We start from the raw sequence: 13,949 nt of genomic DNA on the forward strand, positions 1-13,949 counted from the left end.
GCCCCCCTTTGTCTCTGTCTCCTACTGGGACACACTGGGTATGTCCTGTCAGTTCCCAGCTATCAGGCACCTTCCCATCCCATCCCAACCCAACACCCCCCTCCCCACTCCCCCCAGTCCTGCACCAGCCCTTTCCACACGGATCTCGGCACCAGAAAAGCCACCGTGCGACTATGGGCAGTGCATCACGTTCGTCTGCCTTACACTAAGCTTATCATGGCAGGGACCCTCTGTGTGCATGCACACGCGTGTGCATATACACACACACATGTACAGCACCTAGCACAACGGGGCCCCCCTTTGGTGGAGGACTCTAGGCGCTACCACAATATCTAGGCTAAATCAGAGAGCTTGCACCTGCCGGGGCGGGAGCCAGGCCTGAGAGGTGGTGGTTGGACACCCTCCAGCCAGAAGAGGAGAGGTCTTGGCACCTCGCAGGGTCAGGCCCAGCTATGTGTGCAAAGCAAGGTGCTCTGGGAGAAAGTTACGAGAAACGGAGGGAGGTTTGACTCGGGGGCTATATGAGGAAGGTAACAAAGGTGAGACCAGAAAAATGTCTCCTGTAAGATAAAAAATCTGCCCTTTGACTACTCCAACAGCTGAAACCCTCATCCACGCTGTTTGTTTGTATTACTGTAGCCCCCAGAAGCCCCGACCAATATCCCAGCTGTGCCGCGCTCGGCGCTGTACATGTAAAGAATTGTACAGAGTTAATGACTGTCCCTCTCCCAAACAGACCAGACAAGGGAGAGTTGTCCAAGGTCACCTAGCAGGTCAGTGGCAGAGCCAGGAATAGAACCCAAGTCACCTGAGTTCCAGTCCTGTGTTCGATCCACTAGGCCACACTACCTGATTCTCTTGACAGCGCTAGTATTCTCCCATCTGGGCTCCCTGCTTCTTACTTCCCCCTGACTCTAGCCAAAACACTGCTAAAGCCAGCTTCTTCTTGGCCCTCCAATCAAGTCACTCGTTACCCAGTTTCCTGTCTCCTCCTGCCTCTGTCCTAGCCTCCTGACCCTCCCCAGATAATCTTGATTCGGTGCTGCACCTCCCAAATGTTCCATCAGGAGTCAGCCCCACCCAAAATCACGAGATTGGCTTCAGACTCGTGGCTTTTATGAAATACCTCTGGGCCCTTTCTTTGCCATCTGGTTTATGAAGCACGCTGGCCATGCTGTCAAGTGCCTCTCTGCAACCGTGAGGGCTAGAAACTTACATTTAGACTCATAGACTTTAAGGTCAGAAGGGACCATTATGATCATCTAGTCTGACCTCCTGCACAACGCAGGCCACAGAATCTCACCCACCCACCCCTGTAACAAACCCCTAACCTATGTCTGAGTTATTGAAGTCCTCAAATCGTGGTTTAAAGACCTCAAGGTGCAGAGAATCCTCCAGCAAGTGACCCGTGCCCCACGCTGCAGAGGAAGGCGAAAAACCTCCAGGGCTTCTGCCAATCTGCCCTGGAGGAAAATTCCTTCCCGACCCCAAATATGGCAATCAGTTAAACCCTGAGCATGTGGGCAAGACTCACCAGCCAGCACCCAGGAAAGAATTCTCTGTAGTAACTCAGATCCCACCCCATCTAACATCCCATCACAGGCCATTGGGCATATTTACCTGCTAATAGTCAAAGATCAATTAATTGCCAAAATTAGGCTATCCCATCATACCATCCTCTCCATAAACCTATCAAGCTTAGTCTTGAAGCCAGATATGTCTTTTGCCCCCACTACTCCCCTTGGAAGGCTGTTCCAGAACTTCACTCCTCTGATGGTTAGAAACCTTCATCTAATTTCAAGTCTAAACTTCCTAATGTCCAGTTTATATCCATTTGTTCATTTGTCAATATAAGCTGAGATTCTCCTGTGTTCACATGACTCCAGGAGCTGGCACTTTAAGATAACCATACAATGTCATAAATCTCGCCATAAAATCATGAGATCTGTCTATATTTGTGCCAATTTCCACTTACTGGCCCTCTCTCTGTCCCAGCACTGTTCCCAGTCCTGGCTTTCACAACCTGGCTTTTGAAACACCAGCTGGGGCATTACACAAGTGACTGTGAAGAGACACAGAGGAGCGGAGCAGCTCAGTACAAATATAGGAATCAGACACTACCGCCCTCTAGAGTGAGAATAACCCACAGGCATGAGCAGACTGTTGAGGGAGAAAGTTAAACAGAGCAGTGGGAAAGGGTCATCAGATAGCAGGCAAACCTCCTAAGGCCAAGATCCATTCCACTGAAGAGCAGCCTCCCACCGTCACTGGTGGGAACCACAACAGCTGCACCAGTTAAAAGCAAATCAGGCAATGCCTGGAGAGGGCTGCACAGAAGAACAGAGATGCCCCCCGTTCTGTGTGTCTCTTCCCTCTCCTGTTACCAGGGGTCTGCGTGCTCTCCTGGGACATGGGGTTGGAGAAGCCCAGAAGCGGCAGCTTTGCAGTGCTCTCTCCTGGAGCGGTCAGTGGGAGACAGACAGTTGCCTGAAGCAAAGAAATCAAAAACAAGAGTGGGCAGCAAGCTTGATTGGCAGCAGGTGACTCCCACCTGGCCGGGACTCCCTGCATACCCAATTAATGATCTGTAAGCTGGCTTTGCTCCTCGGGGATGCCAGCTCTACCTTCCCTCTCAGGACAGGGCACACTGCAGCCTTAATGTTCCCCCAACCCCTTCTCACCCAAGAATCAAGAACCTGCGTGCCAACACACAGCACTGCTCAGCCAGCAGGCCTGGCCCCAGAAACCATTGTAACAGCTACAGGAGGGCGGTTTGCTTTTCCTCCATTGACTGCATCTGCTTTCCTCTCCTCACAGCTATTCTGCCCCCAGAACGAGGACCAGTGACCCTGGCTGGCCCAGCACAACACCCTGGAGCCGTAAGGTGAACGTGTGCATGGTAGCGGTGGGGACCTAGCTGTTTCCCACGGCTCGGCTGAAATGCAGCACTAGAGGCTGTTGGATGTCCGAGTAAAATGAAAATATGTAAAAAGACTCTGGGCCAGATTAATGCCTGGTGTAATTCCACTGACTTCAATACACCAGGGATGAAATGGGGACCATTGCGCCACGGGATTTACCGTTAAAACAAGGCACTAGGTGGACTGAATAATTGATTTTTCGTTTCAGTGGCTAAACTGAAAACATCCGGGGGTGGGAAAAATCAGTTGGTTTCAAACCAAAACTGAATTGTTTCAGTTTCTTGCACACAAACAAAAAATATATTTTGTTCAGGTCAAATGAAAGGTTTTGAAAATGTCTGTTCGAAACAGCTCACTTTGGAAACGTCCAAAACAAACTCTTTGACATTTCGGGGGCGGGGAGAAGCTCCATCTTTTTAGCCGAAACAATTTGCTGGATTCCACCCGACTTTGGGAGCCATCTGGGTGCCCTGAACATGTAGAAAACGGCTCAGAGTTTCCAACGCTGTTACTCACCAGCAGGACTGACACCACCTCCTAAGACTGGCTCCCTCCCACCCAGCAGGTGCCGGCGTTCAGAAGGGGGCCATGCTCCTTTGCCTCTAGTTTATTGTAAAGAATGACATTTATAGCACCAATACAATACTGGGGAGAATGTCAATGTGCCTAATTACTGCCCTCTCGGTGGTGGCTGAGTACAGAAAAACACAGCTGGGATTTGATATTGTCCTCCCGAAACGCAGCTACAGTAATACTAGTTAGCACTTAGGGCACTAGGTGTTTCTAAAGTGCTAGTCACCGGTTAGCTAATTCACCATCACCTGGAAGGGCAGCCAGGATCATCATCTCCGGTTTTGCAGATAGGAAGAGTGAGGCCCAGAGATTAAGTAAATTGCCCAGCAGAGAGAATTTCATTGTCAGAGCCAAGAACAGAATTCAGCAGTTCTTGGTTCTCACTGCCATGTTCAGACCGCTACAAAGCACCTCTCCTTGTCCACTATCTCCTGACCCTCCAGCATTTCCCCTCCTCCCCGCCAACATGTGTCCCTAAAGAACCAGAGCACGAGTAACAGCAGCAGCGCTTCTGCCTTCTCGCAGTCACGTGCTGGGATGTTCAGAGGGTACCTACATTGGATCCTAGGAAGCAAAGGATACTGAGTATTTTCAACATACAAATGCCACTGCAGCAGAATACTTGATGCTCCTTATGTCTGCTCCCCATGTGCGAAACTGATCAGGAGCCGCAGAAAGCCAACATCCAGGGAGCACAAGGACTGGAACATATGGACAGCGTCCTTGCTAGTTTCTGGGCTCGGCGCTCTCACTGAGGGTGAATGGTATTTGTTTGCAGAAGGCTTTAAAAGCAGAAGGTATTTAAGCAAAGACAATGCTAGGAGCCTTTTCCATTTCTAGTCCGGCAGTGGGCTCCAAGGGGAAGAATCAATACACTTGGACAAATAGCGGGAAGAATTAGCCGAAATGCCAAAGGGAAGGGGCAGAGACACGAGAGAGGCTTGGATTTAGGGAGTTAACCATGGTAAAGAGACTTGTGCTTGGAGGGAAATGTCAGGTATGAGTTCACCTTTCCCAGCTGCTTTCACTACTTTGGCCGGACGGCTGATCTCACTTGTACCCGGGCAAATCTGGGAGGGCGGCTCCCCTTGAGTGCCTGGGTGTTGGGGGTTCACCAGTACACGCCAGTGGCATTACATCGCACTGGTGCAAAGCAAGGTTCCAGCAATGCAGCTTTACCAGGTAAATGGGGGTTCGCAGCAGCGCAGTTTCATTCGGTAATTAACCAGTTAAGCAACACTGGTGTAAACCCCACTTGGTCCTGGCGCAGCACTTCCCCGCATGGGGTCTGCACGGGCACAGCTACCTCACAGGTGCACATTTGCTGCTTAGAAAAGCCTCTGGTGGGAATTTAGAGTTGGTGTGAACAACCCCTCCCCCCCATTTCCCCCTTCTACAGGGAAGTCACAAGCCCAGACTTGCAACACCCCCAGCTGCTGGCGCACACACAAATTCAGACTTGGCCGCAGGCTGCGGTCGAGGGAGCAGCCAGGCGGCAGGGAAGAAGAGCCCTTATCCAAGCACAAGGATATCCAACACCGTTAAGAGGGATGCAATGGTTTCACCACCCTGGTGGGGTTCCCTCCTCCCGCCCACCGGTCGGGGGCGAACCCCAAGAACGTTCTACAGGCCAGTTGCAGAGGGAGCTCCAGAGGAGCCATGTACAGCAGCACAGGGCCCTATGGGTGTGTCTACACTACAATTAAAACCCGCGGCTGGCCCGTGCCGGCTGACTCAGGCTACGGGGCTGTTTAGCTGCACTGTAGATGGTCGGGCTCAGGCTGCAAGGTGGGAGGGTCCCAGAGCCTGACCGTGTACACCACAATTAAACAGCCCCTGAGCCCCGCGAGCCTGAGGCAGCCGGCATGAGCCAGCCGCGGGTGTCTAACTGCAGAGTAGACACACCCTAAGGGAGCTGCAACTTCGCCACGCTCCAGCTCATCCACCCATCCGCCCATCGTTATCCCAGGGCGCCTCTGCTGCCACCCAGAGAGCCTGCGTAGTGCACCTGCCAGCCGTCAGAGAGACGCCAAAGAAGGATGCTAGGAAGGAAGCAATAGATACAGTGAGGCAGATCACGCCTTTCCTCCCCACATGGCTGTCTCCCCAGCCCCCCGGATGAAAGCATGGGGGAGAATGTGCAGCCAAAACGACACCAGCTCATCCCATCCCTGGGGCCGGGGACTCTGAGTCTGCATGTCCCAGCAGGACGACGGCCGGGGCCAACTTTGGCAGGGACTGGAGGGTTACAGGCCATCCTCCTCTGGAGAACGCAGGAGCAGGTTGTATTGACTTTTCCTTGCCCGCCCCCAGACTCCCGTAGGACTACCCTTAAAAGGCGGCCCAGAGACAGCCACTGGTTCAGCTCCAGGCCAGGCGCCGGAAGGGACTCCTGGATCAGTGCAGCAGGGCCTCTGAGTCAGCAGCGAGTCCCTGAGATCAGCAGCGTTTGTGGGTCAGAACTCCGGCTCCTTCCATGGGAGAGGGAAATGGAGCAAAGACCGTCCCAGGCCAGGAGGGGGAACGCTTTGCAGGAACCATGTATATGAGTAAACCCCTCAGCTTGTCAGCAGGAGACAAGCCAGCTGAGAGGATGCCTGGCACACGGGGGCGGAAAGCCCTCCCGATGGGGACAGCAACCTGGCCGAGGAAGGGAGCTGGGTGAGCACTACCCAATCAGCTACATTCTGGGACCTTGTTCGTAGTGCCGCAAGAGGGAGAGACGTTTCTCCTTTGAGACAAGCGTTTCCCTCGCATTCCTCCTGCTCCCAGGGCACGTGCCCGGTCACAGCTGTCCTCCACCATTGACACGATCGGGAACGCCTCCTGGCCCAGGAATCACAGATTTAAGGAAGGCAGCAAAACCTCCAACTGCCAGATTGCTAGGGTGGGGGCTCCTGTCGCCACTTCAAAAGGCGTGCTACGTATTGCCTGGTGTCACTACCACCGATGCAGCCTGTGCCAATTCGCCTTCCGCTTCCATTGCCTTATATGGCAGAGACCCCAGGGAAGGGCTCACCTCGGCATGTGTAGCACCAGCCCAGTGCGGCCTTTTCCTGGGCGTCAGCAAGGGTGAAGAACTGGCAGAATAATTGCTAGCGGCGTCCATATGCCAGCTCTCTTGGCAAAGCAGAGTCATGGCTCTGCCTGGGTAGGGCCCTGGATTGGGAGTCAGGAGACTGCGGTTCTAGTCACAACTCTGTCACTGGCCTGCTGCTGCAGGGTGGCCCTGGGCAGTAATTGACATGTAGTCCGGAGCAGTGCCCACTGACTTCTGGCACTTCCACTGCTGGACTGCGCCACGTGACACGCGGTGGGTGCAAAGGAAATACTGGAAATCAGAGAGAAAGAAGCTGACCAAACCCGAGTGAGAAAGGGAGCCACAGTACTGTCCTACCTGACACGGCCCGGCCGGACTGGCCTCCTTCACTGACGTAACTGGCCAGCCGCCCCCTTCAGACACCATGAGTCATTGGAGCACTGCTCCAGGCACCAGAGGGTGTCTCTGCAGAATTAACCTCTTGGGCTAATTTGAGCAGGAAGTACATGCTACTAGTAGCAGCTATAGAGGCTGTTCACAGGAGGGCAGGGAAACTGAGGCACTAAGGAGCTTCCATACAAGAACAGATTAAAAAGGCTGGGGCTGTTTAGTTTAAAGGCGATCTAGGTATATAAGAGAACGAATGGGGCAGAGAAGGTTGCGCAGGGCTGCGATCTGTGGCAACGCTCACTGAAATTAAGACGATACCTTTAAAACATGTTAAAGGAAATACTGTTGTACTCAGTTACCCTGTGGAACTCTCTACCACCAGATATTGTTGAGACAAGTGGATTTAAGGGGAAAGAGGACTGAACACAAACAAGAACAGCAGCTGCAGTTCAATAATGGACAGAGGCCTTCAGCCCTGGGCCCAAACTCACTGCCAGCTGCAGTTCAATAATGGACAGAGGCCTTCAGCCCTGGGCCCAAACTCACTGCCAGCTGCAGTTCAATAATGGACAGAGGCCTTCAGCCCTGGGCCCAAACTCACTGCCAGCTGCAGTTCAATAATGGACAGAGGCCTTCAGCCCTGGGCCCAAACTCACTGCCAGCTGCAGTTCAATAATGGACAGAGGCCTTCAGCCTTGGGCCCAAACTCACTGCCAGCTGAAGAACAGGGAGGCCCAGTCTGCAGGTCCGACACAGGCAAACCACCAAGAACTCATAGGAGGGCCTGGAGGATCAGGTCCAGCATGAAGCTGCTGATTAGAACTACAAGACTCGTTTTAGGTAAAGATCTCAGGCTAAATTCAGCGCTGGTGCATGTAAGTCCAGAGACGCCCACTGAATGCAAGGCAAAGGCTGGATTTGGCCTTTGCATTTTAGGGGGTTTCTCAGGCAGCCTGGCTCCACGTTTATTCATTCGTTAGCCTGCTGTGGATGAAGATGGCACCGGTATCACATCCTCATAGAAAGGGACTTGGCACTCTACCAGCAGCAATCGCGTTCTCAAGGACCTCTGGGGCCCTCTGCTGGACAGAGGAAGGAGGCTTGGAGCACACATTTACCCAAGACTGATGTAGCTAAATACAGAATGTTTCCTTAGTTACTCGCAGGGAACCCCACCAGGCCGAGAGCAAGCTGGGGGGAGATTTTCCCCTAGCCCTGTTGGAGCAGCACGCTTGTACTTAGCCTCAGCGTGGCTAACTGCCCTGTACGGATACTTGGCCCTTCTATCACATCGCCAAAGATGCCAAATTGCTTTGCCAACATTGACAATGCAAACTTCAGAGCCTGGGGAGATGGCCAGGCGCGTTCTCCCAGCAGGAGAACAGGGAGCCTACAGCCCCGATGTATGCACATGATTAGCTTTGAGCCCAAGAGCACCTTTCACGACCTTCCTGGGAAAACTCAGTGTGTCAAGACAAGCGTTGGCAGGATCTGGGCCTAAGCGACTTGCCTGAGCTCACACAGGACCATGACATGGCTGGAAAACAGCATCCCCGGCAGAGATACACATTTCAACATGGTGTTGGCCAAATCAGAAGTACGTCCTGGGCATTTCACAAACATCCAGACTAGAGATGGTCTAGCACCCCGGGGACAAGTCACCCCTGAGCTTTGAGGTAGTTTGGATCCAGATCTGACTCCAGATCCATACTGCGCTACCAACCTGGTCTCTGGTGAGCTGAAGCCAGGACCGGCCCCTTCTGAGCTGTCAAAGCTGTGAGAGACAGGTGGCCTCAGACCATAACTTTTGATTACCAAGTGCTTTGCTCCCAGACAGCACGTGTGTCTCTCTCTCAATCTGGATCCTCACATCCCAAAAGCGAGCAGAAAACATCCGTGAAGACATCAGCTTGGTAAGGAGACAAGAACAGTTCCCAGCACAGGCGAGGGTCAGGCAAGGCCACGCACTCCAATGTCAGACGGGCCCCTGACATTTCCACTCACGTGCAAGTCACTGAACCGCCCCATCCAGAGAGTTTGGCAGAGCATTCCCTCACCATCATCTCCCCCATGCGTGAGGGAGAGGGGCCAGATTGACAGCTTTAGAGACTGAAGGTCTCTGCTTATTCACGGCATAGACGTAGGCCATGGGAGCTTCCCCAGCGCTGCTCCAGTCCACGCTTTGGCCTTCAGGGACTTGCCTCTAAGGGGGAGAGGGGCAGTTTGCACTCCATTGCCCATTGCCCACTATGGAAGAGTCGCATGGAATTTAATAGGGACGACACAAAGATTATATAGGAAACCCGCTAAAAACCTACAGAATTCAATGAAGAATCATAGCAGAGCGATAGGGTTTTCAACCCCTCTGAAGGTAGGCTCTACCTCCATATAGGCTCTAATACTACATATATTCTAGTCCATGCACCATAACTGCACTGGCAACGGCTAAGGCTGCCAACCAAGATGACAAGTGGTGCCCCCGGTGCCAGAGACAATAGGACCTGGATGGAAACCACCAGCTCCTTTGACGCTCAGCTGGGTGGTGTTGGGGTGTGTGAAGTGACAGCAGGCCCATCCCCTCCAGCCAGTTCAGGACTAACATTGATTAGACTGACCATGGGGCTCGTACTCAGCCAGGAGCAAGGTGGGATCAATATGAGGGTGAGGGAGCACAGGCCCGGGAGAAGGAAAACTTAGGGCTCTAAGAGACAGTCAGAGGACTCCTCAGCAGATGAGTGAGGCCACAGGACCCAGCAGAAGCAGCGAGCTCTGCACAGCCCTTCCTCACCTGATTTGTGGACGCTCCTGAGGCAGGAGAGGGAGGCGTTCAGCCGGGCACACTCCTCGCTGTTGGCCCCAAACTTCTCCACCGTCTCACAGACCTGGTCATCAGTCATTTCCAGAAGGTCCTCCAGGCTCAGCTGGCCAGGGGTGATTTCCTAGAGATGAGAGACAGGAGAGGGGTGAGGGAGGGAGAAGCATCCTAAGAGCTGACTGCAAATCAGTCTCAGAAAATAGAGACAGGAAAGCCTGTCCCTTGTGCCATGACACATGGAATCATAGACCTTCCTACAGAGGAGGCACTTAAGAAAGAAACCTGCTACCACCTACTGGCACATGTAAACAGGCTTCCACACAGCTCGAGTTCCAGCTTTGTCTCATGTTGTTTACCAGGACCCAATCACACCTGGAATTCTATACAGCCCAGAGATATCTAGTGGATGAAAAACACACTCCAAGTAAATGTCATTACCCTGTGGACCAGTGCAGAGTAGGGATTGGAAATTTTATTATAGCATATCCAATTACTTGTAGACCATTACATGCACATAGGAAGAAATCTCTCCACTCTCATCCCTGAGGCAACTACAGCTGCATTGATAGATTTCCTAAAAAGGGAGCTTCAGCATTAAGGAAAGGTTCATTGCCTTGGAAATATGCAGAGCCAAACAGCTGCTTTCTGATCTCATGTAGACAAGATACTAACCAAGATCCCACCTTCTGTCTCAGGTTGCTGTGCTGGCAGAAGTTAAAACCCCCGTGGCCCATTGAGGGGAGAGGTGGGGAGAATACCAGCACGGTGACCAAAGCAGCTTCCCTCTAAAGCAGATTGTAACTTGCCACGCACCCTGCGCTATTGCAGACCTGGGTTCTGTACCCCATGTAGCCAGTGACGGGCCACGTGACCCTGGCTTGGTCCATTCACCCCTCTATGCCCCAGTGCCCACACCTCTGAAACACTGACCCACCCTAGTGAAGAGAGAGAGCGCGCACACCTGTCAAAGTAAGTGCTAAGACTCATCTTCTCTAATGGCTGAGCTACTACAGGCCATTGGGGTCCCATTCAGCAGGGTGCACAGCGCTCTCAGCTCGCACCGTGGTCAATGGGAGTCAAGGGTGTTTAGCACCTTGCTGGATGGGCCCTACAAACGCAGTCGCCCCTGACAAGGCAAGTGCTTCGGGACTGCGCAGTGGGAAAGGCACCGTCCTACACCGGATTCCAGTCCATTCTAACACAGGGCTCCACAGGGCTGATCCAGCTGGTGCTGGGGCAAAATTTAGAAGAGAAACTGAACTCAAGTTAGACCTTGAGAAGTTCAGTTCTTACCCCCACTCCAGAGGCCTTGAAGCTGGCATGTGTGCCTTAGCCGAGCCCACGCCTACTGTCCCAGAATTGCAGTTTTCACTTTAAAACGAAAGTCTCCAGCCTTCAGATTCGAGCAAAAAAGCCTGAAAATGTGACTTGAGTGTAACTGATATATTCCCATCCGCCTGAGTCTGCCGAGAGCCTGAAACAATAGCTTGGAGAGGGGTGAACTGCACTCTGCACCTCAATGTAGTGTGAACTCCCAGACCCGCTGCTCTGGAGAACCACTCCCACACCACCTTGACTAAGGACTCTGTGGGGTAGGAGAAGGAAAGCAGCAAGCGGACACACTCCAGCTGCTGAGGTAAGTATTGAGGGAACCCCCTGCCTGTGAGGGAGAGGACGGACCCCTGTTTTTGTCATTACTTCTCTCCCATCCATGGAATGGGGGCCCTGCTATCACTCCTAGGAGGAGAAGGGAGATCCCATGCCATTAGCCATGCCTCTGAGAGGGGAAGGGGGCTACTCCAAGTGGTGGGGACGGGGCCATGGGGAGGCCCCACCTCATCATGTGCCAGGACTCTGGACTGCCTTCGTCCAGCCCTGCCCCGGCATTACCTGGGGAATGAATGCCAGGCCAGCCTGGTATTTCTTTGGTGGGGTTCTCCAGCCAGACAGGCCCTGGCCCTCAGAGTGCAGTTAGAAGGATATTTACCAATGGTTTCCCATTCGTTTTATCGCATTTCAAGCCCCTGAGAGAGATTGCCGGTGGCTACGTCATGGCAGGACAAGGCTTGGCCCTCCCATAACCCCTCGGATTGAAGGCTCTGAAGCACAAAGACGGGAGTCTGAAGCACGGAAGGGGCAAACCTACATCTTCAGACGAGCCCACGGAGCAGCTACCCAACCGGAGATGCTGTGGGGCTGAGTTACAGAGGTGCTGAGCACCCACAGCTCCAGCCAACGTCAATGGGAGCTGCGGGTGCTCAACACCTCTGACCATCAGGCCCGACGTGTCCCAGGTGAAGACACGTGACCATTTTAGCCTGAGCGACTGGCCCTGGTTCACATAGCGAATCAGTAGCATGGTCAGGAAAGGTCCTAACTACAGCTCCTGGGCCCTAACCACTAGACAACGCTGCCTCTAGCTGCTGCGGCATCGCAGAGCCGCCTCACCACTGAATGTGCAACCCCACATTTCCCAGCCCGTGAGAAATCCCTCCCTTCCACAGTTCAGTATTACAACAGGACTCAGGCAGATTGGTGCAGAACAGTCCATTAGTGAAGCAATTCCGCCCCCTGGTGGAAACTCTGGTGATGTGCATCCATCTTTTCCACTTTCATGGGGAAGAGTGGAAGACTAGCTTGCTTCCCTTTTCCGCCTTCTTGCCACTATCTCCTCAGCACCAACCTCTCCCCACCGCTGCCACCACGCCTGATGTATGGCTCAAACACACAACTTCCCCAAGACAGGAAGCCTGGCCTCCAGAAAGCCTGGCCATCCCACAGAGCGGCATCGTTAGCGACCCTGCCCAGCGCCTTGGGAGGCAGGCTGAGTACCCCAGCCGCATTTCACCAGCCAGGAAAGTGAGGCAAACAGCAGCCAAGTGACTTGCCCAAGAGCTGGAAGGCCAAAGAGCGACAGCCACCGTGGCTGGAGAGCGAAGAGAGTCCTCACTCCCGGGAGAGAGAAGGTGAAGGGCTCGCTCATGAGGGCAGTGGCGAAGAGTTGAACTCCGAGCAAACGTTTTCCTCTCGGGTTGTCTGGCCTGCAGCGCCGGCCTGTCTTTGGAAGCTCCCCCATCTTACTGTGCTCTTCCCTGCCAGCTGGAGAGGGGCGGCGGTAACTCCAGTGGGATTTTTGCCTGCTTCCTTTAAGGCTGAATGTGGCCTAGCGGGAGCTGTCCACACTGAATCCGGTCCCAAGTGTGGTCTAACGGTTAGAGCGGGGAACTAGGAGTTAGGACTCCTGGGTTCCATTTCTGAGTCTGCCCTGGACGTGGTACGGGTCAGACAGCTCGCTCTGACCCGCTCTGCCTCTGCTACCCCTCTGCAGTGTGGGCATAAGCCCTTGCCCTGGCTCCCGGAGTGTGCTGGAAGCGCTCGGAGATCCTCAATGCCAGCGGCTCCGGAAGGGCAGAACACTACTGCTCGCGAGCAGGCCGGAGCTGCTGTCCCGGACAGGCAGGAGATCTGCATAGGAGGCTGGCTAGAGAGAGGGCGGAAGGAAGGGAGGCAACAAATGGGTGTCCCACTAGACTCAGCGCTGGCACATGTAGAAGGGACTTCTAAGCTGGTCTGTGGTAGGCTGCCGGCTCTTGTGGGTTTCATGACAGGCTCCCGCGATTGGGACCTGGCCCACCAGCCAGGCTCCCCTAGCGTCCAGCTCTTTCTGGAGCAGCGTCGCCCTTCCAGTGTCACAGCGTCCTTCCCCCATGTTCCAGCCAATGTAAGAAAGCCCAGCCAGTCTGCTGCCCCTTTGGGGCTTCCCTCCCATCCCAGCCTCATCCACCAAGCAAAGTCCACAACTTAACGACCTCTCCCTCCACTGCTGGGCTCGGGGTCTCTCACCTCCTCCTCACCTGGCCTCTCCCTCCCTTCCTCAGGAGCACCAACCGCTCCCCTGGACGCTGTTTGCTGCGCTTGCTTCCAGCCCCTGACTCGCATCAGCTTCCCTTGAGCCCTGGCCCTTTTCCAAGGCTACAGGGGGGGTTGATCCGGTCCCCCGCACGCTGGGTCTGCTCCAACCCAATCCCTAGACGGGATCCAGCACTTCCTCACCCCAGGCCTTCTTCCACTGCCTGGCTTCTGTTCCCCTTCCTAAACTCCCTCTTCCACCTGACCACTCTCTCCCTAGGTGGTGCAAATCATGTCCATCAAGCCCTCCAGGTGTTCATCAGTCACCAATGACAATTCCCCCTTCGCCCGGTCCCCACAG

The 13,949-nt window shown here is 53.9% G+C and overlaps 1 protein-coding gene across 1 annotated transcript in view; it reads right to left on the minus strand.

Moving 5' to 3' along the window:
• KSR2 (kinase suppressor of ras 2) overlaps positions 1-13,949 on the minus strand; it is a 277,818-nt gene that overhangs the window by 224,383 nt on the left and 39,486 nt on the right. Inside the window, exon 3 of the mRNA XM_065417851.1 lies at positions 9,713-9,863. Coding sequence (XP_065273923.1) covers positions 9,713-9,863 — 151 coding nt within the window. The remainder of the gene's footprint in view (positions 1-9,712; positions 9,864-13,949) is intronic.

Source organism: Emys orbicularis, chromosome 16 (assembly GCF_028017835.1).
Source record: "Emys orbicularis isolate rEmyOrb1 chromosome 16, rEmyOrb1.hap1, whole genome shotgun sequence".
Taxonomy (NCBI): Eukaryota; Metazoa; Chordata; order Testudines; family Emydidae; genus Emys; species Emys orbicularis.